Source organism: Balaenoptera physalus (assembly GCF_965194825.1).
Source record: "Balaenoptera physalus genome assembly, chromosome: 18".
In the NCBI taxonomy this organism is placed as follows: domain Eukaryota; kingdom Metazoa; phylum Chordata; class Mammalia; order Artiodactyla; family Balaenopteridae; genus Balaenoptera; species Balaenoptera physalus.
The window spans coordinates 77,875,888-77,903,386 of NC_138899.1; the positions used below are offsets into that span (position 1 = coordinate 77,875,888).

The following is a 27,499-nucleotide window of genomic DNA, read 5'->3' on the forward strand; positions in this document are numbered from 1 at the left end:
CGAATAAATAAATATTTAAAAAAAAAAAAAAAAGATTGGTCCAAGGCAAGATGGAAGAACCATCGCAAATCTACAGAAGGTTCCGGATGCTGCCTCCAGCTGACTCACCACAGCCAAACTGTCCAGCTACTCCCCGACTCCCCATCATGTAACGCAAACTCTTTTCTCAAGTCCAAGGTGCAGCCTAGCACATCGCGTGTCAAGAAACATTCCACGATTTGAACCAAATAATGGGCTGTTTTCTGGAAAATCAGGATGAATATTTTCGTTCAGTGTGCCAGAAGGAAAAACAGGACACATTTTATAAAGCTGAAGCAGGAGAAATGACAGTTGAGTATCGTGGTCTCATCAGAGGTAAGCAACTCATAGCATGCTTTCCCTTCTTGGGAGAAGCCTCTGAATTTCCTTGACTCAACAAGAAATATTTCAGGCTGGGAGTATAATAGGAAGTAAAACATGGGCCCGGTGATCAGAGGGAACATGTCCAAAGAAAGGTGCCCAATTCTTGTTTTTGAGGAGAGGGATAAGTATAGTGTAGACATTAACTGTATATTATAAATTGGGCATATACTTTGGGCAAACACTGCAGGTGACAGGCAATATAACCTGCTCCTACCTGGCTGGCAAGCTCCTTGGAAAGGAAATGACTTTTACTCTTTCCATATGGTGGAGCTGGAAGCAGTGTCATTTGATGTATCCTTGTTAAAATGTAAAAAGCACTAATTTTACAGTGCCAGGAAAAACCAAAAACAAATCCTGTTGGAGGGAATAGATAATTTGCTTCATGGTGACTGGGAACTTCTACTTGGAATGTATTGGAAAAGATCCAGAAAGCAGATGAGGAGGCAGAGACACGCTCTCTGAAATGGTAGAAAGATACTTCTGCCAGCATCTCACTTGGCAAGTATCTCGATCTCAACAAAAAATTTTTTTCATGACATTAATTTAACAGTTGAATTAAAATAGGCTGAGACTGATTTCTAATCAAATCACTGTTCTCAACCCCTGTACACTGAAAAGTGATCTGATGTAACCAACACCACGTTCTATTTACCTAAAACTAACTTGACGATCTTGCAAAATTGAAGAAATTTGGCAAGGTACTATATTGTGCCACAACTGGGCTATGTTACGAGAGCAAATCGTAGAACTAACATTTTCTTCCAGTTCATTTATTAGATTAAGAAACCATCTTTCCTGGGCATTATAATTTCATTTCCAAGGATTCTGATCCTGCTATCTAAAGAACAGTTTTAGCAGATAAAATGGAAGCAGTGGTAAATCAAGGCATTTAAGAAATTAGAGTTATTTAATGTTCACTAACAGTTGTCACACTTAGTGAAGAGAAGAAAAGAAAAAAACACCTAAAATATGTGCTATAAAATTCTCTCTCTCCCCTTCCCTCTCCGCATTAGGTATCATCGGTTGTCAAGATAATGCCAAGATGAAGATTTTTTTTCAAAAACATCCTTAACTGTCAGGCAAGAACAATTCTCACTGAGTATCGGAGGAAGGGAGAGAGAGAAATGAAATCTGATGTCTTTTCCTGGAAGGTTTGGAATAAAGTCTCAATTCTCTACCTCAGGGGCCCCAAATAATTATGCTTTGCCCAAAGTAAAGCCAATCCAGGAGTTGCAATTTTTCAGGGAAGTTGGCAACTGTAGGAGGTATCATCAGGCCTACCCCAAATAAAAATCAATATGACCTCATTTGGAATAAAATTTCTATTGTCTTGGAACTCAGTAGCTTTTTTTTTTTTTTAAATTGTACATAAGATACTTAGGAAATAATATATTTTGAAACATATAAACAAAAATCGAGCATGAATTATTTTCTATCGAACCTATGTTATAATCTCATCCTTGTGATTAATCTTCTCATAGACTTGTAAATTGACACTTCAGAAGAATTATATTTGAAGGATTCCTACTGGGAATTATTTGGAGAAATGAAGAATACTTGATTCCAAGTATTTGGTGATTTGAAATGACTTACATAAACATACAGTTTCCCTTTAAGCATGGGGTTTAAAGCCAGGTTATATCTGTGATCACGTAGCATTGATTTTTTAGATAGAAGGAGAAATGAATTTTGAGTTATGCTCCTTAAACCTGATGGAATGGATCTGTACTTAGAAATTCTCCCCTATAATCGTGTACAAGCAACATCTCTCTTGACCTTCACACAGCCTGACTCCTTTTTGACTATATTCTCATATTAAGGTGAAGCACAGGTTAAAAGAAAAAAGAAAAAAAAAAAAAGAAGACACAACCGCAAATCCTTTATATCCGTTTCTGGCAGGTGGCAGGAGACCTGTTTCTTCAGAAGTCCCACAGCATCTAATACCCTACGGTGGGGCTAACTGAAGACTAACTGGAGGGCATCGGACAAGCCCTGGGGTACCACGTCATCTTTCACTTACGCTCTCCACACCACATCTTCCATCAGACACGCGGTAGGAACCAGAAATAATCCCAGCCAGAAGTGTGCAGAGCTCAGGACCATGGTTGCCTGCAAGAAACAGAAGTGACATGTGCATTAATGCTCTTTCAAAAAAAAAAAAAAGAGAGAGAGACATAATTTAATCAGTGTAACACGCCCCATCACACAAAAGCAACAGAACGTATTAAACTAGTGAAAGTTGAAATATACACCCAGGAAGAACGTGAAGGGGACCAGCGGGGTGAGCTCCTTGCCGTGATCTTCTCAGCTCTTGTCTCCATCCTGATATTTTGACGAGTGTTGTCCCCTTTTCTAAAGTGCTCCAAGCCCCCACTCTGGTCAGAATGCTGTCCTAAATCCCTCTTCTGGAGAAATGTTGGAGCCACCAGACTCCACAGAAATAAAGTTCACTCCATAGGCGCCTTGCATCCACCCCCGTAGCCATCAGTTCCTGGTCCTTCACTGCTCCTTCACTGATGTAACCAGCACCCGGGTGCAGGGCAGAGCGGTTCTCAGCACCCAGAGGAGGAAGGTGAACGGGTTACGGTGCTTGTCTTCAAGGAACTTAAAATGGGGTGGTGTCTCCTACATCACACACGGAATGGATGTGTCACGATTATATGCTCTGGGGGTGACAGGAAGGCCAGGAGGCTGGGAAGACTTCTTAGCGACAGAGTGTGGGATGTGATGGGAAGAGAAGCAGGGTTTCAACAGCTACAGGGACAGAGGGAAGGCGACGACAGGGAGACACAGGCTCCGACGATGAGACTCCCAGTTCCCGGGATGCAGGGTCACAGAGCATTTGGGAGGAAGCGGGAGGGGGTCTTAAGGAAGAGTTACAGGGGCAGATGTCAGTTAGGTGAGGAGCTGAAAAGAGGGCTCAGGGCCAAGGCAGGGGGAGGGGAGGAGGCAAGGGGGGGAGGAGGCAAGGGGGGAGGGGAGGAAGGGGGGAGGGGAGGAAGGGGGAAGGGGGGAGGGGAGGGGGAGGGGGAGAGTTAGTTTGCTCTGAACAGAATCGGGGCTGGGAAGGCAGAGTCCTTAAACTTTGTTTTGAGTGAGCGAGGCCAGAGCTGGAGCTGGTAGCAATGGCCAACTACTCGGACAGGGACCGAAGTTAAGTGTGACGGAAGCCTTCACATTCACTGGTTTCTCTTTTCTAAGCTCTCACCACTGGATTCTACTGCAATCGATGTGTTCTGCTCCGGCCCACACCTAACCACGTCAGTCTTGCCACTGAACCCCAGCGTGTAGCCCTGTTTGTGGTGTCAGAACTTTATGACAACAAAACTGAGAAGCAATGAGATCTGGGGTAAAGTTGAACACCAACCCTGGCACTAGAGCACTTGCTTTCTCCTTTTCTAAAAACAAGAGTGCCAGCTTTCTGGAAGAGCAATTTAAAACCTTAAAAATATGTGAGTACATTTTGCCCCATCAATTACCCATCTCAGAATGCATCCTAGGGACACAAGTAAGAACTTGGGTAAAGAAGCAAGTACAAGAGTATTCACATAGTGCTGTACCGTCAAAGGAAGTAAGAAATAAGTGTCCCAGAAGAGGGCTTACTAACTATACTGTGGTTCCTACACCCAATAGACTTCTGTGTAGCAATTAAAGGGATGCAGAATTACAATGTTGACATAGAGAGGTGTGATGTGACATTGCTAATAAAACGGATGGGTTCTGAGCATCTGAAGGGGACCTCCCCCGGCAACAAGGGTAGGGGTGGGAAAGGAAGCAGGATTGGCCCAAGTCTCAGAATTAAACCTGAGATGTGATCTCCCGATGCCGCCCACCCAAAAGTTACACTGCATCTTTAAGTGTTAAGCGCTGTATATATGTCAGTATACATCAATACATACGACAGTTTTTGTAAGTTCTGTTTGGGAATTTCCTCACCTTAAAAAAACAAACACACACACATTCCAGGGCCTCAAATGCAGTTCAGTGGTCCAGGCCTTGATCCACTGAGACTATGCAGACCACCATCCCCTGTACCCCCCGCGTGCTTGCATGTCAGGAAAAAGGCACGAAATGGTCTATCAGAGGGAGTGCCTTGCAGTTTTCTTTTCATCTCTCTTCGGCTAGCTCTAGTTCCCATTTCTCATACAGAAAACGTATTACTTACACATACTAAAAATTTACCTCGTCCCCCTCCCCGCCCCACGCCAGTGGCCCAAGCGAACCACAGGAAGGAGTTAGATTATCCAGGTCCTTTCTTTCTGCAAGTCCCACCTTCCCCCTCGAATCCCTCCTTGGCTGACCCAGCGACAGAAGGCGGCCTTGTTTAAGCTATACTTGTGGGACTACACCCTAGATCATTGGCTGGTGTATTTAGCAAAGAATACAGTCATTTAAGAGTAAGATTTTATAAAAATGATAGTTAATGTGATGGGATGGAGGTGTTAGCTAATGCTATGATGGTAATCATTTTCCAAGATATAAGTGGATCAAATCAATATGTTGTACACCTTAAACATACAATATTATATGTCAATTCTATCTCAATAAAGCTGGAAAAATATTTTTTCGAGAAAAAAATAAAAATAACATTTTCCAACAATCGTGTACTATTTAAAATAGATTATGAAACTCAGTAAGAATTCTCATTGCTGACGGAAATAAGGAAAATGACCTTTGAACTGCCCTGCTCAAAATAGGGAGCCCTCTCCCCAGTTGACAAAGGTTACATGGAGATTTGGAAGTACTGTTGTTTTGTCACTGGTTTTTAAAAACTTGGAGCTGTTTTAAAACACATAATGGACATAACTAATTTTAAAGGTGTGTCTCCAGAAAGGTTTCTACTATCCCGATTTTCACAGATTGACTGAGGTTTGGGGTACTGAAATCTTTGCTAAGGCCACAGCTTCTGGTATTGAAATTTACTCAGATTGCTCTTGTTCTCTCAGAATAATTAAAAAAAAATGTTTACCGAGCTGGGCTAGGTGACAAACAGCACTTAATTACTCCCCCCTCCCCTCTCACCTGTACTACTGAGTGAGGTTTTAAAAGTACCCTTTTGATGTGCTAACGGCCCCACTGGGAAGAAGGGCATCCTCAGTTAACACACCTTTAGCTAGCAATGACTGTTAACCACTTAGGTGCCAAATGCATAGGAACCCCCGGCTTGGGGGTAAAGTTACTTGATTCTGAGGCCATAGCTGGGGAAAGCCCAGGGAGGGCAGTGCTGGTCTGGGTGTAACGCTGCACAGCACCACGTCCTGTTAGACCAGGAATATCGACCGGGGACACCGTGAAACACGTGACCAGGGATTAGAGCACTCAGCAGCTTCTGCAGGCTCCACATCACACACGGTCATGGTGACATGAGAGAAGGTTCTAGAAAGGAGGCTGGAGGAGCCTGAGCTGGGCAAGGTCAGTTTGTGTTCCCTGGTGCGGGGCAGATTCGAGACACCATGATAGAGATGGAGGAGGACACCAAGATTTCTTGGTGCGTCACCATGTACCAGGACTTCCCATAAAGCGTTCCATGTAACCCTTCCTGGTCCCCTTTCTACAGAAGGAAATCAAGTCCGCGACTTCCCCCAGGGACCTGGGGCAGGAAAGCAGGGCCATCAACATTCAAACTGAGGCGGGTGGACCCCAAACCCTACTCCCTCCCTGTGTGTGAGGAGTGAGGGGCTTCCTTCTCCCCCCCTCCCCCCCGCCGAGCCCCCAAGCAGAGGAGAACAGCTCTGAGTTTAGAGATAGCACAGGACTCAAGGCACAAGGTACGCTTGGACTGAACACCAGAAACACCAGACCCCAAAGCAAAAGTAAATAAAAGAAAATCTGGAGGACGTGCAGTTACCAAAACAAAGAACACAGAAGCCTGCCCAGCTCCAAGCCCAGCGCTGCCACACACTCTTACTGACCCTGTGCCTCAGCTGCTTCCTCTGTAGAGTGGGGAAAATGTAATGCTTACCTCATAGGGTTACCATGAGGCTTAAATGAATGATTAATGCAAAGCACTATAAAAAGTGCCTGGCACATGGTAAGTGCCATACACATTACCTATAACTAACTGGATTTTTTTCTTTTTACACTACTGACATAACCACACATCTTATGGAGACATCCTAGAAGTGGCGAATGAACAGTGGTGCAGAGTGACTACTTGAGGGGGAGGTGGGTCCAGAAGATCACGTTCTGCTCCAACTGTCGGGAGGTTTACCCAGCGCTGTTCTCAGACGGATGGGAGGGCTGAGTTGCACGCTGCAGAATTCCCAAACTACAGTGCAAACAAGCTGCTTATTGGTGACAGGCAGCAGGTGTCAACTGTGATGCAGGCAGAAGCTAAACTCTGTTCTTCACGCTCAGGTATGAGTACCGCTCACCTGTGTGGATGCCGCGACACTGATCCAGGTGAACCTCCGACTGCCACGCCAGGCCACGCCAGGCCACGCCAGGCCACGCACCACCTCTGATCTCTACAGAGCGTCACGCAGAGCACGGGCTCAGCGGTCGCTCTGCAAGGATGGAGAATGCTTGCCAGGAGCTTTTGTGCCCGAGGAGAAAAGAGAGTACGTGCTAAATGCTCATGAAAAACGTTCGCCATGTAGCTGCGTGTCACCAGTATGGTGACTCTGAGTCGCGGCCCAGGAAGAAGGGGGAGTTCTCAGCCCAAACTGTGTTCCAGAGCCCTTGCTGCTTCCACAGGGCTGAGGGGTGATGAAGTCTCCAGTCACACAGAACTGACGGCCGGAGGAGAACTGGCCCCAGGCCATTTGCTTCTCTTTAGCACAGAGTGAAGAGGAATTCAGAACCAGAAGATCCTGGAGGTCATTCTGGCCTTCGGGGCTCCCCTTAGACCCCTAGGTGGCAGGGACCACAAACTGAAGATGCAAAATCACTGTTTCTGAGGACGAAAAAGACATCCCCTCCCCAGGAGCTGGCACTCCAGGTACAGAAGGCAAGCAGCCCTCATGGGACCTGACAGGAGGGACCCCAGGAAGGGCCACCTCCCCAGCTTTCCTATGTGACATGAATGGAGAGGCATACAGTGGAAATCAGGTAATTAATAGAACGTGTGAAGTCACACACCTATCCTAAATGGGACATCCCTTATCTCACCGAAAAGTCCTCATCAATTACTCCTTCGGGCATTTGGAATATTTTAAAAAGTGCTAATATGACCTGGAAGATGTGTATATTCTAAGTTAGAATAAAAAACCACCTGATAAACAGGCCACGTTTTCCTGGGTCTTCAGTCTCACCCAAAGATCTGAAAAACAGATCACTTCATATTCAAACCAAGAACATTTTCCCAATAAATCCGAATGATTTCTTTTTTTCATAAAACCAAGTAGATATTATTTTGGAGACGCAATGAATGCTACAGGATATCTCCCCAGGGCTCCTGGGGTACGTGTGCGTCTCTCTCTCCTCCACTGTCAGGGGTGTTTTCACGGAAAAAGAAATGAATTAAGGAGAGTGGACTTAAACGTCCGGGATACATATCTGGGTTTGAAAATAATTTGTGCATTAGATGGCCAATCGCAGGTACAGGATGTGCACAGGAGCTGAGGCGGGCACTTAGTGGGGTACCAGCAGGCGTCGGGGAGGTCACGGAGGGGTCGTGAGTCACCAGGCTTCAACTACAGCACAGTTTCGCTGATTCAGGCTGCATGTGGTTCCTACCGCTGCTCTGGATCAAGTTTTTATTGCTTCCCACCCACTGGATCTCTTGGGGGTGCTTCTCAATCTACTTCCAGAACGGATGCAGAACGGACAAGAAGAATTCTCCCTGGGGACGGGGCCGCTGTGCGTCTTCTCCCCCTGAGTCGCAGTGAGCACGTGCCGGGGCAGCAGACGTCTTGCCCCCAGGCAGCGGCCTCGGGCTACTAACTCTTGCTGCTCTGGGGGATTTCTCAGCAGCTGAGCAGGTAGAGAAGAGCAAGGACCTTGGGTTCAGACGGACCTGGGACGGAACTGCGCCTCTCAGCTTTAGACTGTGACACTCGCACGGGTCCACCGCCCTCTGCGTTCCTCAGTCTCCCCCCCCGCCCCACCGCCGTAAGATCAGGACAGCAGAAGCACCTCCCTCGCGGGGCTGTGGTACCCAGCACCCTGTGAGCTGTGCTCACAGACAATCTATCTCCCCAAACCCCCAGGAGCCCTGGACAAAACCTTCAAAAATAAACACACGCTTCTTCCTTCCTTGAAGTCTACCTGGCTCCCCCAACCCCCAAACATCTGTACAGGGCCTTGTGATGCTCTGCAAACAGCTCTGCCTGTAAAATGACTCAGAAGCCGTGAATGAGCTCAGGGGCTGGCGCATGGCACCCGGCATCTGAGCCCCAGCCAAGCTGGCTGCGCTCCATCCCTCGGCTGCCTTTCCGGAGCAGAACGGTCCGGGGACCCCTCGATGAGACATTTTCTCCACTGTTTTCTTTAACTCTGACAACTGCAAATGAAATTGAGCAGCAGCCCGCAGCCCCCCACGGATTCCTTCTGCATTTCTCTCTCTCTCTCACTCTTGCTGTTACTTTTTAAGGCTCCTCTAACCAAAGTTCAGATTGCATTTTTTTTTTTTTTAAACAGAAAAAAAAAAATGTTCTTGGGGAGAAAAGACTTGACTTCATAAAGAGTTTGTGATAACCAAATGAGGATTGCCAACGATACATCCCAAGGACCAAACTGAGCAATTAAAGTGTATGTATGCTTTCTACTTTTAAAATGGATTGATTCCTTCACGAAACTAGAAACTTCACAGCAACAATCCGTCTGCATTCCCTCCTCCAGTGGTTTGGAGCACTCGTTACGTGCCAGCCTCATGGTCCCTTGGAGAGACATAGAGATGGAGGACACACAGCCTTTCAAGGCTTCATCTCCACCCACTCACAGAACGTAGGGCGTGTTGTTAAGGTACCTTTTCTTCGTCTCCATGGATACGTTGCTGGATGCACATAAGGACCCACGAGCATACCCTGCAACAGCTCCAAATTCCCCACGAGCGTTTCCCAAGTAAAAGACACGTGTATTAGTAGCCGAAAACCAACCCTCCCCTCTTCCAGCCCCTCCCCTAGCATTTCCTACTTTAATTAAGTGACACCACTGGCCTCAGGCACAAGTAAGAGGTGGGTCTTGGTTTCTGCTTCTCCTCTCTTCTATTAAACCTCTCTTCCCATGTACATTATTTCTAAGCCCCACAAAAACCCCTGCAAGAGAGACACTAACTGTTCCCATTTTACAGATGAGGCAATTAAGGCTCAGGGGTTAAGTGGCCAATTCAAGGTCACCAGGTAAGGGGCTGAGTCAGGATGTGAACCCAGGTCTCTCTGAGTCTAGAGCCAGGGCCTGTCCTGTGGTCTGAGATCCATGTTCTTAACAGACAGTGGCTTTAATGTCTACTCATAGTTCACTAGTTTTTTTTGTTTTTTTTTTTTACTATATTTGCCAGTGTTTCAATAACTCTTATTTTAATAAATTGCAAGCCTTCAGATGTATATAATCCAGCTTCCATTTCTGGCCCAGAAGTCCTACTCTGACTTTTCCGAACAGAAATTAACTCTGCTGCAACATTTCTGACCCTTGTCTTCTTCTATTCTGCTTAAAATGTAACATTTTTAAATGATGAATTTAAAAACTGGGCTATTTCATGGTAATGTCCTTGTTCCAGAGCACGATGCCATGTGCTGACTCAGCGAGCAGGCGTGCATCTACTCAGTGAAGCACAGGCTGCCACGTCTTGGGGCCCAGTGAACAGACAACACAGCACATGTCCGTCAACCGACGGCTCAGAATCGGGACAGCCTGTGGGTCTGAGTGGGTCTTGAGGTCCTCACTATTCCTCGGTAGGACAAGTCTTATTAAGGTTGGTACCTATGAAGCAAAACCAACATCTTAGTCTCCAAAGCATCCTGGCCGGCATTGACAGGACAGGTGAAAAGCAAAACCTTAACAACCTGTAGAAAAAAAGGTGGGAGAGTATCTTTCTGACCCTGATTAGCTTTTAGAAAATTTGATACAAAACAGCAGAAACGTTGCAGGAAAAGAGAGGAGTTCGCATTAAAAGGGAAAACGTTTGCTGTAAAGGACACCGTAAACAATGTTTGAAGAAAAGCCACAGATTGAGAGATTTCCAGTGCACACTGCAATCCCGGTTACACGTGTGCTCTGGGGAAACTCATACATGCCCACAAGCAGATATGTGCTGGAATGTTCGCTGCAGCATTTTTGGTGACTGACCTCCACCAAAAGTCAAAAACTTAAATGTTTATCGATAGGAGAAGACATACATTTTGGCATATTTATATAACCAAAAACAGCATTAAAATGAGCCAGCTACACTTACATCACTCTAGATAAACTTCAAAAACCAGTTCTGAAAAAAACCAAAGCAATCCAGTGTTGAGGGGAAGGGTGTATAGGATACAACCTATATAAAGTTTCAAAACCCTGCAGAAATCAGCATTGCCTATTGTTTATATTTTCTACAGGTTTATACATACATAATACATGCACGAAAATAGTAAACATGAAAGTAATGAGAGTATTTCTAGCTCAAGGGGAATGAGGCTGGGAGGGCTACTAGCAGAACTCAATAGCAGGGCTAACATTTCTTTTTTTTTTTTCTTTTTGAAAAGATATGAAGCAAGCAGCATGTCAACATTGGACTAGGCTGGGGATATAATTCCACATCCTTTGTCTCTACGTGTGAAGTCTGCCACCATGTTGAAAAATTCCACAAAAAGGGGGGGGTCTCTAAAATAGCCAGGGGGACAAAGGTGAGCCTTGATTGGTCAGAGGGCAATGGGCAGGGGGCACAGAGCCTAATGCAGAAGCAGGAGCCAGCAAGGAAGGGGAAGGTGGAAGCACAGGTTCTGAGGCTGAATGAGGCCAACTTTCAGAAAGTTCTGGTTTTGGAGAGAGCTTGCAGCTCACAATAATGACCACCTTGTGGAGATGGATGAGCTCGGCCATGACAACAAGGAAAGAGCCACAGATACCTGTGCCTGCTGTGTGCTCAGCCCTTTTCCCCAATCAGCTGGCTCCATCCTCCCCGCAGCCCCGTGGGGTGGGTGCTATATGGTAACTCCCAGCTTGCAGATGAGGTCAGTCAGGCAAGGAAGGTCTAGGGTTTGAACCTGAAATGGGGAAGAACCTTTGTATTCTATTACAAGTTCATCGCCAAAGGGATGTCGCCTAGAAGCTTAAATTACACATAACGGCCCATCTCTGGGACCCCTGCCCCCCCCACACACACACCCCAGGGAATGAGTATTAAGCTAAACACCTTTGTTTAGCTCCCAGGAAACATCCTGACCAGGCCCACGTGCCAATGACCTCAGGAAGGAAGAAATCAACACATCCCCTCCGGAGGCCGAACCAGGACTTTACTCCCTCCCCTTTTAGTACAAAAGAAGCCCGAATTCTAACTCAGGGAAGATGGTTCTCTGGGACATGAGTCCAGCATCTTCTTAGCCTGCTGGCTTTCCGGATAAAGTCACTATTCCTTGTCCCAACACCTTGGCTCTTGATTTACTGGCCTGTGTGCGGCAAGCAGTACGAGCTTGGACTTGGTAACAAACCCAGCCGTCTGGCCCCAGGGCCCACACCTTCTCCCAAGACAGGTGCGCTAGCCCTATTTATTCGGGGCTCATTTGTACACAGTGATGGGTGAACCTGTGGAAATAAATGAGATCACAAAGAAAGGGAATACCGGGTGAGGAAAGGCTTGAGATGAGCGTCCGGGTGATTCCTATACTAGGAGGCGGGGAGAAGGAAAAGGAGCCGGGACTTGGTGAAATCTCAGGGGGAGGGAGTCCAGGATGGAGCTGTGTTCTGAAGGTGAGGAGACGTTAGGGATGACAAGGGGGAGGGTGCTGAGGACGGGCGTGCAGCCATATCATGAGGAAATGGGGGAGGGAGGAGGGCCGGATGGGGCTTGTCCAGGACCTGAGACGGCTATGGGGACGGGACAGGAGGAAGAGCCTTGAAAGGTAAGAAGTCGGGAGGGGAGGGTGGAGAGTGGTCCCGGGGAGACGGCAGAGAGGGCATGACATGGAACGTGTGGCTTTGGAAATTCAAGGGCCAGTGTTAACTCCGAGGTGCTGTGGACGGCCTTCCACGACCCCGGGACACACAAGGCCGCTTCACAATCGTTAAGGAACCATGATCCCAGCTCCTGTGGTAAACAACTGACTTGGAACCAAAGCCTCTCTCCTCCTCGCTCTTTCCTCGGGCTCCCAGGCTCCTGGGTGACTCGGGAAAGGAGCAGGAGACCCGCTGCGCATTCTGGTCGCACCTTTGTTCCTGTAATTACAACCGTAATTCAGACGAGACACACACGTGCACGCATGTTTAGGCGTGAAAGTTAACATCACAACCCGGAATATGAAATACTACCTATGTGCGACGGGGCTAATTTACATTTACTGCGGGATCCGTAACTGTGTAATTTCCTGGCTTTGGTCTGTACAGTTTTTCAGACTCAACATTTTATTAACTTCTCCTTTAAACCAGCTATCTGCCTTTGGCTAGTATTCCCCAGTGTACTCGCATGCATATTTCCAAGCTGAACATCATGTTGTAAAAGTCTGTCCATTTCCTCTCATCTCCCTCAGTCCATCTGTATTTTTTACATCGAACCTCCTGGGTCCTCACCTTTTTTTGGCTCTGTAAATTTAATTAATGTACTTTGGACTTTCTTCACCAGGTCGCTGTTGAAAATTTACATAAAACAGATCCAATTTTTTTTCATCACACTCTAATAGAAACACATCGGCTACATTTCCCTTTCCCATATATTTCAATTTCTCCTTTCGATACAGCTTTCCAAGTTTAAAAATTCTTAGATACAATGGCACGTGAATGCTTCTGACTGATTCTTCTATAGAGAGCCTACTACATTTCGGCATCGTCCCATGTTAGAACTGGGTTATCATGTAAATAACATACGATACCATTTGCTCTTCATAAAATCATCTAGATCTTCTTTTTTTTTTTTTAAGAGGTCAGCACAAAGATTTTACTTTATTTTTCAGTTATACATATATATATATTCTTTTTCATATTCTTTTCCATCATGGTTTATCACAGGATACTGAATATAGTTCCCTGGGCTATACAGTAGGACCTTGTTGTTTATCCATTCTATTATCTCATAGTTTGCATCTGCTAATCCCAAACTCCCACTCCATCCCTCCCCCACCCCCTCAGCAACCATAAGCCTGTTCTCTGTGTCTGTGAGTCTGTTTGTTTCATAGATATGTTCATTTGTGTTGTATTTTAGATTCCACATATAAGGGATATTATATGGCATTTTAGACCTTCTTTTCTTATGTCTTTGTTCCCCTCAATATTGTTGAAGGCTCTGAGGGATTTCTTTTGCTTTTTTAGAACTGTCTTCTTATATTTCTATTAATTTTGGAGGAATGAAGAGGTTTTCAGAGGAGAAACAAATACGATAATTAGCCTTCTTTCCCATTATTTCAAAAACAAAACCAATGAGGTTACTTTGAGTCGCTGTTAAAAAAAGAAATTCCTAGCTGACTGCATGAATGAAGTCTACTAATGCCTTTGAGATTTTGAATAATCCAATATTTATTTCAAGGATCCACTTTGTTTTTCCTCACAGTTTTACTTGTTTACTCACTATGGCATTTAATGCCAATGATATACAATTTTGTGTTTTCTTTATCTCTTTTTTCTTTAAAAACATTTATTAGTAAGCCATCGTCATTCCTTTGTTCTCCCTATTAACAACCTGCTTTCTCCCTAGCACAAACATTTATGTTTAGCCCCCGAAAAAGCAAAAACAAAAAATTCAAATCAACTCTAAGGCGGGAATAGCTGAATGTACACCTTTGCCTGTAATTCCTTCTGCTGAAATCCTTAACAGGCTATAAATAAGTTGGCAATGAAACCAATGGAAGAGAAAAATCTGAAAAAAACATGTTTCCTGAGTTCTGTTCCTCTTAGAATCCCTATTTAAATACTTTGCCTTATTTCTACATTTTTCTTCAATGACCCTTACTGGTTGAGATGATTCTAATCACAGCATCCCTTTCTTTGTGGCTCTTTAAATAACTTCATTTTTTAAAACCAATAACACTTATTGAAATGTACTGACCAATGCAATTGAATTGTATGAGAAAGGTCAAACTGAAGTTCATTAAACCCACGGGAGCACTTAAGGTAACCGTCTTCTGGTTAGCTTTGCACAGAGCAGCGCTAAGGGAGCGCCGAGGTTCACAGGTGGTCTACTGAGCAGACACTAAAACTGTCACCTACAGCGCTGTACGCTTCGGACCTCTAACTCATAGTGTCTTGGGAAGCGGGCTGAGGGTTTAGACAATAATAAAAATACCGCTGGTGGAGCCGCGGGACAAAGGAACTTGAGGATGGCAAGAAACGGGCAGGGAGGAACAGCTCTGTGTTATACTGGGGTAAATCAAGGCCAGCCTTAGAGGAATTTTCCCGGAAGCTGGGCGAGGGATGGACGGCCAACCTTCCAGGGCTCTGCCAACTGTTTCCCGATGACTCACATGGAATCAATCAGAGGATGCTATTCTGCCGCTTCCGTGTCACGATCCCACTAATTAATTCCCAGATTAGAGTTTACATGAACATCTGTGGGACTAGGGTTTCTTCCCGCCTCCCTTCAGCTGGACTTGAAGATGATGATTTACGATTTTTCTTTCAATGCCAAGGACACCAGGAGAACATGTGTTTGGAGTCCTGATCTGCGGGCCCACTGAGGCTCATTTCCTAGAACTTCTCACTGCAGGTTCAGCAGGGCCTGTCCACGTCCCCACAATGAATTACTTCCGCAGACACCCGGCCCACGGCCTCCCCGAATCCTCCCCTGTAATCCCCAACATCTGTTCTGCGTCCAGTGCTGACCAGCACGGGAATTGGCAAGTCCTGGCCGTCAGCGTCACACAGCTGAGCCGACAGGCTCACACGGCGTCAGCCCTGTGATTCCAGCTGAGCCCACCGGATGCGGCAAGGCTCTCGGTTAAACCATTTGCGGGCGCAGAGGAAACACCTGTTTAGAACTTGTCCAAAATAAATGCGTGGTGAGCATTTCGAGGGGTCAGGTGTACAGCAGCAGAGAAGATTACAGAGCTCGGGGTCCTTGGGTGCGTTACATACCCCAGTTCCTAGGGGTCGACGCGCACGTGTACTTTTCCGACATTGTAATTCAGGATGCTCCACCTGACGATGGTTTGGGCCTTATTCCTCTCTGGGTGACACGCAAAATTTCATGAAATCCGCAGCTTCCATCTCAACCGCATGTCCCATATTACCTGATGTTGGGCTCAAGCCTAATACCTATCCTAAAAAAGTAAAACAGAGTGTGCTGTTTTTTAACAGGATGCTTGATTTATTTGGAGACAATATGACCCAAAGTAAACACGAGTCTCTGCATCAGTGCATCACCTCTAACAGGGAAGCACAGCCCCACTTCATCCGGAAGGCGGTCCAGTTGGGGAAGGTGACCTCCCAAGCCTCCTCATCAGTGGAGACGGTGTGTTTTATTTATTTATGGTACCGTTTGCTTCCAAATGCATCCGAGGGGGAATGAGTACATATGAAAGAGAAAATAAGGCAACACAATTGAACACGAAATATCAAGAGAGACGACATGCCCTTCAGCTGGGCAGCCTGCCTAATTCCCCAAAGTTAACACGGTGAGCTGAATGCTGAAGTGACAAGCTCCTTGAGGCCACGTGCACGCACCTGTAAACTGGGGCCATCTTATCCTTGCAGGCTGCTTGTTGGGCACTGACTACCATATATAAATAGCCTAGCACAGTACCCGGCCCTGGACTTTTTAGTGCATTGCAAAAGTTGGCAAAATCTAACTGTCTACAAGGGTATCTGAGGCCATTTGTGGTTTTTCATTGAAGACCCTTCTCTTGGCCTTCCATCCCCAGCCCTGTGCACTCTGGCCACATTCAACTGTCTACATCTCTTCAAATCCTCAAGGTTCTGTTTTGTTTTTCCTTGGCCTTTGCCCATCTTGTTCTTGGCTCAGCTGACAGTGCCCGCCTCTGCCGTTGTCCTGCCTGTGAGAACTCCTCTTCCTCCTTCAAGACTCAGTTCGTGGGTTCTCCAGGCAGAATGGCACACTTCCTCCCCTGCGTCCCTCTATAATGGTAACAATGCTATTGCTGCCATTTTTCGCATGACTACTGTCTGCCAGGCGCTGTACTGGCCACTTGCCGATCCGTAAGTTAATACACACGGATGGCCCTACAATAATAGCCGTAGCCTCTATTTCACAGATGTGGAAAGTCTGGTCCAAAGAGGTCACATGATCTTCCTCTGGAGCCAGAGGTAAGAACCACATCTGATCCGGGTCCATAGACCCCCGAGTGCACCCCCCTTTCCCCCTGTGTCTCGTGATTCTGCTTTATGCTCAAGGATGCTGCTCTGTTTCCTCATCTTCTTCCTTAGACTGAAAGCCTCCTGATGGTAGAGATGTGTTCTCTACACCCCTGTGTCCTCAGCAGCTGATGTCAGAGGCGGCCACTTATTAAGAGGTTCACTGGAGACAGTGAAGGGGAACCCACTTTGACAGAGGCCAGCCACACACACTACATGTTCTACACTGCCGGCTTGGCTGGAGTATAAACATCTGGAAAGGAAGTTAAGGCCCGGCACACGAGTACCAACCACGTGCCACCTGTTCCTAAATCTTTAGCAACTGACACTAAGTATTTTCATCCAGACTCTTAAGGATTCTTCCACTGGCATCAGGCAAACCCCCCCGCTTGGGTGCCTTTCCAGCAGTTAGATCAGGTTAGTCCTTAGTCTGTGGGTCCCTGGTGAGCCAGTGACTGAGGAGTGACCCTCCCTGAGGGGCTGGCAGTGGGCTCACTCTCAGGCCGGACCACCCCAGCCCTGGGAGACACGGCTGCCGGCCTGGAGGTGCCGCCGGGACCGTGATCCTGGCACTAATTCCCCTGGAGACCCGACTCTTTGAGCGCTGTCTTCAGAGCGAGAGCCCCGTCATGTAACAACCAACTGGCCCCAGCAGCTGAACTTCTGCAGCTGCCCTTGTCACTGACGAGGCCTGCTGGGAAGGCCGGTCACGTGGACACCACTGACCTCAGCCTGCGTGTGCCCGCGCGTGGAGCCTCTCCTGCGACCTCGAGGCCCTCTTAGGTTGGGTGAGCTCAGAGCTCTGAAGCTTTGAGGGGACCCAGGTGCACAGCCCTTCCTGGGTCCACTGGCTGCAGCAATGCGGGTGTGCCTGCCTGTGTCCTGGGATGATCACGATAACCGCTGCCGCTTACTGAACACACGTCCCGAGCCAGGCATCCTGCTAAGTCCTTGGACACGAATTCCTTACTGAATTAACACAGCGAAGCCTATGATGTTGGCACAGTTTCCACTACCCCGACCGCCCTCTGGCAGGTGACACAGCAAAGCATAGAGAGATGGTGACTCGTCTGAGGTCACACAGACAAGAAGTGGTCCAGCCGGGAGACCCCGTGCTCTGAACCGTGGTCTACGGTGTCTCTCAGGCAACCCCGTGTCTTATTAAAGCAAAGGCCGTCAGGGAAAAGTAGGAAAGCAATCCAATATCATGACTGCCAAACCAGGCAGAAAAACTGGGCTGGCCCTGTCGTGTAATCCGGCATCAGCAGAAGGAAAGCTGAGTAAACAGAAGTCAGAGTAAAAGTTCATCTGAGGCTCACAATAACGCACTGGGAGTGGGGAAACCTAACCGGGAGGATGAAAAGTGAAATTTGGGGGGGGCATGAAATATGGTTCCTTTCAGCTCTAAAGCCCGTGACTGACTTCCCCAGCAGGCTTCGAGCAATCCAAACACCCAAGACAAATCCTATAAGCATACCTAATGGAATAATACAGATTCTGTTTGCTTGGGTTTTTGAAGCATCAAAACGGTTCCCTTTCTGTGCTTACTTTGGCTCCCCTGCAGTTTTAATTAAGCCTCCCAAGGCTCACAAGCATATTAAAATTAGGCAGAAAGAAAACCAACCTGTGGCCTTTGATGCCAAGGACCACTAGGTGCTGGCCTTCCAGTTTGATCTTTGCTCGGGCAGTTTCTGCAGATGCTCAGAGTCGACCTAAAGGAAGAATTTTCCATTTATTCTCCTTTGTGGGGAGGGGCCGCGATTACTCAAGTGATGAAAAAGTTTCTTTCTTGTGGGAAGCTGCGACAAAACAGGTACCCGGGAATCCCCAAGCGGGCTGGCATTCCTCCTTCGCAGCATCCCAGAAGAAGGGATGGTGACAGGTCTCCTCCCTCGTGTTGCTCTCTGAGACCCACCTTCTGCACTGCATCCGCCCACCATTGGTCCCGCTCTTTTTCTGCTGTAGGGGAGGGAGTCACATCATGCCACCGTCCATCGCTGCATCTTCATTTCGGCTCTCATCCTGTGTGGTCCAGAAATGGTGACTGGTTTCCTCTCCTGCACTATAATGTGAGATTCTGGAGGAGACTGTGTCTTGTTGGTCTCCCTTGGTAGATGCGCTGGATACACCCACCCCCCTCACCTGGTCTTTAAAGATGCTTTGCTGAAACCTTTAGGGAGTTTGGGGTTCTTTTGAGCATAAGCCACCCGTTCTCCTTGCTCAGCCCTACCATAAACCTTTCTCCGCTCCAAACTCGGATGTTTCAGTTTGTTTGGCCTCACTGTGCATCGGGCACAGGAACTTGCGTTGGGTAACGTGGGCTACTCTCTCAACAAGCCTGGGAGTGAAGAAGGGCGCAGAGTAACTTATGGGGTGGAGACTGAGGACAAGTAAGATGCTTGGGGAGCTCACATTAGCGAGAAAGCCAGTCAAGACAGACAAATTAAAAACGTACAGGAAGTCCCAGGATTAGGCATGGTTTTTATACTTGTTTTGTTTTGGGGAGAGGGAGTATCAGTTAGGTTGTGTTTGTGTGTAACTAAGAATTCAACCAACAGTGGCTCAAACAACAAACAGTGGCTGATTTTGCTTTTTCTCCCCAAATATTTCTGGAAGAAGGTATTTGCTCCTCCATGCTCTGGAGCACCCAGGCTTTCCCCGTCCTTCGGCGGCACCACCCTCATTGTTGGCTTTCATCTTTCCTCTCGCCTGTGGCCTCATGGCCCCAAGAGGGCGGCAGTAGCACTAGACACTCCATCTGCCTTCCAGGAGGAAAGCGGAGGTAGCCCACCCAGCTCCTGGAAGGCCCTGGCTCACTTCCTTAGTGCCCACTGGCTACTTGTGGCTCACAGGGCCACTTCCAGCTACCAGGGAGGGTGGTCACCCAGATACGGGTCCTCTTAGCATCCTTAGCAGGAAGTGGTGGGAACCCAAGAGGTTGTTACTGGCACTTGAGTCAGCCATGGGGATGCAGATGGTGACCTAGGGAAGAGTCTTAGCATATAGAGCAATCACACGGTTCCTGAGAAAGAAGGTGAGAACACACGACACAGAGGAGAAACACAAAACTGAAGGTGGTGACAGCTCAGTCACCACTGTGGGGCATGGGACTGTCCTCTGATAAAGCATGAGGGAGAGAGGGCGGGAGAGAAGTGGTGACCTTGGGAATGTCCCACTGGGCAACAAGGTAGAGCGTCTGCACAAGGAGTGATCCACCGGGCTTGACTGTAGCACAGGAAACCTAGGACTATGTTCTATTATTGAAATACCTCTTCTGATATCAATTTCCTTTTAACTATTTAGAATAATCATTTCATTTTTCTTAATAGGTTGGCTTTCAAATTTGTGGGAAGTTCTTGCTCTTTATTCCTTTCAATATATAAGGGATTGGTTGAGCTAATTTTGGGGTGTAAATATCAATGTAGGCTTAAAGTAAAGAAAGGAGAGAGGACTGAGAAATATTGTCAACAATTTCCATGTGAACACAGAGAAGTAAACGGAATAAATAATTCTTCTACCTTCTTCAATTACATAATCATTGAAAGGATTCTGGTATCTATTATTCCAAAGGGACTCCTTAAATACGCACGTCTGCTGACTCCTTGCCTCTTCCTTAATAAGGCCCCCTCGCCATCTACTCTGGGAAGCCCAGAAGTGTCAGGGAAGTTGTTCCTTCTGCCAAGCTGGAGCTCCTTTCCAACTTTCAGGGAGAAAAATGTGGGTTTGTAGAACTTCCCAATTGTTTTCTCTGGGGTTTGAAACCATAACATTTCCATTCAGAGGAAATAGTCTTAGGATGTTTATTTTTTCAGACTTCATGAATATTAAAAGCACTGTGATTGAAGCCAAAACATAAGAAAAATGAAGGCAGTGATACCAAATGCGGGTGTTCTGCTTTCAAAGCCGTCTTCATCCGTGTAAAATGTTTGAAGAAGAAGAAGAGAAATGGTAACAAACATAAAGCGAAATCAAATGCAGCTCTGGAGACGCGGTGACCACAGTTCTATCTGGGCTTTGGACGCAGCTGGTGGAGAGTGGCGTGGGGAAGGACGGCACTGCTCTGTGAACAGACGGACCTCAGAGAAGACGAAACAGAAAACTGAGTCTTCAGCTGAAAACTCAATGTGCCAATTCTTTTTTAAAGGTTCACACGTATTCAGCCTGGATATATCATGAACCTCTGAGGATTTACACATCTCAATGTGAAGAACTAATAACCAGTGAGTGGCTTAGATAAGACCTTATGAATACTCAGACCTTTTAAATCCTGACGTGTCAAGATGCGTTTCCCAACGTGAACCCATTTACTCCAATGAGCATCAGACTACTTCTTTTCTAGCCCTGCTGGCCCAAGAGCAGCCCCATGGGCGGAGAAACACTGACTGGCATTACGACAACAAAAGTTCAGAACGCTGACATAGACAGAGCTACCTGCCTATTTTGGGACTAAGTATGATTCAGGGCCCCCCATACGTCAAACCTGATCTATTTTTGATGAGAAAAACCAAACGCTTCTGAAATGAAGAAGCCATTAAATTTTGTCCAGTGAAAGTGATAAAATACTGAATCTTAACTTTTTCTGGTGTGCTGAGTAGCATGGGAGGGAGGTGAAAAATACCATGACAGTGGGCTTCCCGAGCACGGGGACCAGACATGTGGTGGAGGAGGGGAGCCCAGTACTGAACTAGCATTGATGCGCTCGTCTTAGAACATACTTTGAACCAGAGACACCAGGAAGGAAGGAAGGTGAAAGGATGGAGAGTGGGTAGGAGGGATAGGAAACACAAAATCAGCAGAGGAGAGGGAAGTCCAGGAGAATCTGGGAACGCACATTGCCTGCTGCCCCCGTGGTCCTCCAGGGCTTTCTGGAGTCAAGGAAAGTTACTACCAAGCCATTTTTCAGTTCATTAGTTCATTCTTCCAAACATTTCTGTTAACTAAATAAAACTATATTAGCTCTGCAGTGATTTAAAATTTAACTTTTTGTTATTTCTAATAACTGATTTCTATTTTCAAACTTTAAGCTTATTTTTTGAGACATGATCCATCAATTTATGTGTTTCTCATTTATTCATTTAGCAAAACCTCCAATGAACACCCACCACCTGCCAGACACAGTTTCACATGCTGGAGATATCGTGTGCTCAGTGGGGACACAGGTCATGCCCTCCAGAGCCTCCACTCTGTTGGAGAAGAAGGATGTTAAGTGAATGATAAGGGCCTTGAAAGTGAGAGGGTGGGCAACAGGGTGTCTGGAGTGGATGGCAGTTGAGGGAAGGAGAGGGGAAGAATCAGGAAAGACCCTCCTGAATGAGCCATTTCTCAGCAGAAACTTGAAGGAGGAGTGGGAGTTGATCAGGTAACACGGGAGGCGGGCAAAGCTCCAGAGCCTGGAGAGAGCCTGCAACATTCCAGGAACTAATATAGCAGAGCAGAGAGTGAGGGAGGGCTGGCACAGAGAGGAGTTAGATCGGGGAGGATCTTTCCATCTTGTTTAGAATCTGGACCATATCAAAACGTCAAGATGAAGCTGTGACAGACACACTCACACTGACGTTGAAGAAAGATGATTTAACCGTGGAAGATGTCCTAAAACAATTGAGGACTTTAGCCTGAAATCTTCAAAGCTAAACCTTCTTTATACTTATCAATGTACCTACAGTCACACCCACAAGAACTGCATTTTCATCTTAGACGGTAAGGCATTTCTCTTCTCGTCCAAAGCTACCTTCTCGTCCTGAACTCCTGATCCCACTTCTTCCCCTTCTGTGTGCATTTATTACCCTTGCCACTCCCTCCCCTGCCCTCTCTCCCATCTCTCTGGTCCTAGAACCTCTTCTCTCCTACTGCAATGCTGTCCTGCCCCTGAAATCCTGGGGAAACGCTCTATTTCTCTCAGGAGCTTGCTAAGGGGAGTCACTCTTATACTTAAGAAGTCCCCATAGTTTCCTGAACTCAGGAGCTTGCTGAGGGGAGTAACTATTATACTTAAGAAGTCCCCATAGTTTCCTGAACTCAGGAGCTTGCTGAGGGGAGTAACTATTATACTTAAGAAGTTCCCATAGTTTCCTGGACTCTGCCCCAAGGTTGACTGTTCTTTTGTAGTTTGAGGTAATTTGTTTCATGTATATATTTCATGCATTACATACAACATATTTACTATATGTTGTTTCCTTCTCTAAGTCTTTAAGGGCAATGGCCAAGCATTTCATCTTTATATTCTCAGCACATAGCTCAATGCCTGACAGAAAGGAGACCCACCAAATAATTTTTTTTTACCTGAATTCTGTAAAAACAGCAAACATTTTAAAGTCCTTGTGATTCCCCAAAACTACCTGAGAGAAGACGCTTCTGTGAAACTACACCATTTGCAAAAAAAAAAAAAGCACAATCCAGTCTTTTACCTGGTTAGTTCTTAATGAGAATTATATACAGTAGGAACCAAAAATATCTGAATGAAAAATCAATTTAAGATACTGTTATAGGTTGAACTGCATCCCTCTCAAATTCTCATGTTGAAGTCCTAACCCTCAGTATCTCAAAATGTGACCTCATTTGGAAATAGGGTCATCGCAGATATAATTAGTTAAGAAGAGGTCATTAAAATGGGACCTTAATCCAATATGACTGGCATCCTTAAAAAAAGGTGAAATGTGGACATAGACATGAACACAGGGAGAAAGCCATGTGAACATGAAGGCAGGAATGGAGTGATGCTTCTCCAAGCCAAGGAATGCCAGAAATCACTGGCAAACCACCAGAAGCTAGGACACAGAGGCCTGGGACAGATCCTCCCTTATAGCCTCAGAAGAAACCAACCCTGGCAACATCTTGACCTCAGACTTGCAGCCTCCGGAACTGTGAGACAATACATTTCTGTTATTTAAGGTGCCCAGTGTGTTGTACTTTCTTACAGCATCCCTAGGAAATGAACGTGGATGTTAACAGGTTGTCTTCTGTTTGTAGTTCAGTTGCTCTTGTCAAACCTTCTGTTTCTCTCCTGTGGGTCGGGGAGAGGCACAGGAGGAAACTGGGAAGGAGTAGGGCGTGTTTGATGGGATGTAAACCGTAGACATGACCAACCCATTTGACTCTTGCAAAGACACGGGAAGGTGAGTTGAAGGGCTGCTGCCTGGCTAATAGTTGTTTCTCTACCCATGCCAGCTATCTGGAAAAGAAGGACCCTCTGATAATGATACGAACTCACCAATTAAAAAGCCAGACACTGTAACTATACTATCAATTTCTGGAATGTCTTATGCAGCCAGCGAATAACTTCACAGAAAATGCTAGAATTACACAATCCTATCTAGATGATATTCTTAGAAAAGATAATGCCAGAAAGGAATTAAATGGTTCAACCCTCTGTCTACAGAAAGATGAAGACCACAGCCATCATAAAGTACTCCTTCTCTGGATGTGGGCAGCATTTTTAATACTCACAGGACCTCCAATCCCTTGTTTTGATAACGTCCAGGTACCAGGGGACTTACCATCATCCCCATTTTACAGAAGACAAATGGAGGCCAGCAGTCAAGTTATCCCCAGGCTACAATGTAAGTAGATGGTAGGCTGGAATCTGAACTTGATCACTGGAAGCAGTCCAATGATCAATTGGTCCAATTTCAGTCTCAATCATTTTTCTAAAATAAATGGTGCCTGGATGGCATCAACATTGAGAGGGTAACTTTTCTTAACTTGAGAGAAGGTAACGGTAAACAGCACAAGAAGACTTCACGCCCTGTGCATTTCATGCTTTTCAGCGCCTAGACCAGCCCTCGGCGGCGGAGGCCACGGCTTCGCCTACCGTCTGCAGTGCCCAGCAGAGTGCTGGCTGGTGGCGGGCCAACAATCGACGTTCATTGAACGTGAAATAAAAGACTTTTTAAAAAATGCTCTTTTAGGAGATTCCACGAACTGGCAAGTCTATCACTGCTGCTCTTGGCAGGGCGATGCCGGCGAACCTGGTTATAGGAAAACCTTACTGCATTGTTCGGCCAAATATGATAACCGCCGACCTTTTCTGATGTGAGGAGGGGCGCTCTTTTTTACACTGTGTTCCTCCCAAGACATGTGTTTCTAGGTCGTTCCTTGACTTTGTAAACAGGGTAGCCGAGTCTGGATCTGTTTAACCCCACCTGTTCTTTCCCCTGCACGTTGATAACACAAAGAAGAGACTCCACCTTCAGATCTGGACCAACAGAGCACAGAGTCCAAGACTGCGCCTAGAAAAGAAGGCGTTCCCTGGGTTTCTAACCGGTGAGGCTCTGGGTCCAATTATGGGACTGAGGCTACAAGGATTAGAATTAGCGCATGTCGCTGGGCTGGCAGCTGCCTGATGCCGACAGATGAGCAACAAATGTGTAGCAGACCGGTCCTCCCCCTTTGGTTTGGGAAGCGCAGGATCTCTGGACACACACAGGCGTATGCGCTGCGGCATCAGAATTCTAACGGCAGGCCAAGGAAAGAATGCCAGGCGTCACTAACCCTTCTGCTTGGTCTCTGAAGGGGTTCCAGTAATTGCTTATTCATAACCTCTGAGCACTTGGTGGCCGTCCAGGCAAGAAGCAAGCAGCTGCCTACAGGAAACCCATGGCCCTGCCCACTGACTGCAAACACATGTTCCTTTCTGTCATCTTGAGGAAGAGTTGCAATTCCATAATGGGATAGTTGTCAACTGATTTCCTTCTCTTTGTGGTTCACTGAAACTTCAGGATCTAAAGGTCTCATCATCCTGTCACCAGCCCCGATTAATACCTCAAACAATGTTACAACAATAAGACCAACCATTCTTGTAAAATCATCCTTTCATCCTAAACTGTACATTCGCATGGGGCCCCACTCAGAAGCACTCAGATATCCAAATTCTGAACGCTGGAATAAAATTCTGAATGTTTAGAATAAAAATTCTTAGCAAGCAACAGTGAGCTGACCACAGAGATTTTTTTCAAAATTGCATGTTACTGGTTAAGATGACAGACTCTTTCGTATTATTTTAGAGTTGAAGAACGCATCCATTCCGAGGTATAGTTTCACCTCCTTATGTTATAGATAAGATCCAGGCAATCGCCACGCCAGGATTTTCCTGTTTGATTCTGAAACTCTGAAACTGCAGCTAATTCTCACCCTCCAAACTTCACACAACAAGGGTGTCACTGTTTTTACATTTCAGAAGTTGAAGAAATAAACCAGAGAAGGAAAAATATTCACTACCTCAAGAAGTTATTTAACTTATTTCTGGTTTAGAAATCTAGTTCAATATACGTTTCACTTTTATACACATTTGATCAAATAAACACCAAGAACTACACTTCAAACTATAAAATATGGAACGGTGCCACAATGTCACATATCCCAACAAAGTAGCATATCTTGGCCTTTAAGCCTTTCATGCCAGCACAAGATTTACAGGTAAATTAATTAAACACAACGCACAGACATGAATTACTTTCCGTTGAGTTTTTCTAATATCTGATCATCATTTATATATTTTAAAGGGGAAAAAAGATTCAACAATATGTTCGCCTTGAAACTTGCTTACGCTAGCTTATTCTGTTGGAAGCAAAGTCTTTCAGCCTTGCTGTTGAACTCTGTTAATCTTATTCATTAGTCACGGCTCTTATTGTGTGTGTAGGAGCGGGGAAAGCAGGACAGCGCTACTTCTTGGAACACCAGCAGGAAGACAGAGTTTCTACCCTCTGAATCCTTACCACTTTTCCCCTGGCACGTAAGGAAAAGTGAAATGAGAAAATGTTGGGAACATTCGGGAAAAGGAGTCTGTGAAAGGCCAAGGATGGGCTGGGAACTTGAGATGCCGGGGTAAACTGCAGAACTGCGGGATGGGGACCCCTGCGGCCACCTTGGCCAGAAACACTGCGATTCTCCTGAGCCGGGCAGCTTGGCACGCAGGGAGACCCGGCAATGTTTCAGATGCAGAATCCCCAGGCTCAGCGACGACTAGCCTGGTGAGAGGGAGGACGGTGGCTCCTGGCCGTGTGGGCTGGTGGATGGTGAAGCCACCTTTTCTAAGACGAGGCAGAAACGCCGCCAGGTGTGGGTGTGCAGGGGAAGGTGAGGACTCTCTCCCGCCTGCTGGGCTTGGGATGCGTGTGCATCATCGGGGCTGGGAAGTCGGGAAGGCACTGGATCACTGAGCCCGGCACTTAGAGATCTAACCTTTCGGAGACTCGACTTGGACGTCGTCAGCACGTAAGCAGCAGTGGCACCCACGGGAGCAGATGAGACCAGGCAGGAAGAACAAACCAGCAGCTAAAGAAGGAACCCCGGGGAGGGAGGCTTCGCAGCGAAGCAACTGAAGAGGAAGAGGGGCCGGGATGGAGCCCGAGAAGGGCTGGCTGGAGGATGGAGAGCATCCCGGGGAAGATGGCTTTAAAGGAGCAGAGGAAGGTGTGACTTTAAACAAACCAACAAACTTCAGAGACGTCTGTAAGATGGAAAATATTCTTTGGAATTGGAATTAGGAGCTGGTCGCAGACCTGGGTGAGACTAGTTTCAAAGACATCATGGGGGCAGCTGCCCGCGCTGACAGGTAAGGGTGAACTGCAAGTAAGAAAGGGGGTTGAGGGACGTCCCTGGTGGTCCAGTGGTTAGGACTCCTCACTTCCACCGCAGGAGGCGCAGGCTTGATCCCTGGTCGGGGAACTAAGATCCCACATGCAGCGCGGTGCAGCCGGGGAAAAAAAAAAGGGGGGTTGAAAAAGTA

At 46.5% G+C, this 27,499-nt stretch overlaps 1 protein-coding gene across 3 annotated transcripts in view; it reads right to left on the minus strand.

The window, feature by feature from the left end:
- The window catches only part of LOC309647806 (phospholipid-transporting ATPase IB), a 546,353-nt gene that overhangs the window by 49,783 nt on the left and 469,071 nt on the right, over positions 1 to 27,499 (minus strand). For all 3 annotated transcript variants that reach the window (XM_082435527.1, XM_082435526.1, XM_082435525.1), the window contains exon 34: positions 2,423 to 2,511. In XM_082435527.1, coding sequence (XP_082291653.1) covers positions 2,423 to 2,511 — 89 coding nt within the window. The remainder of the gene's footprint in view (positions 1 to 2,422; positions 2,512 to 27,499) is intronic.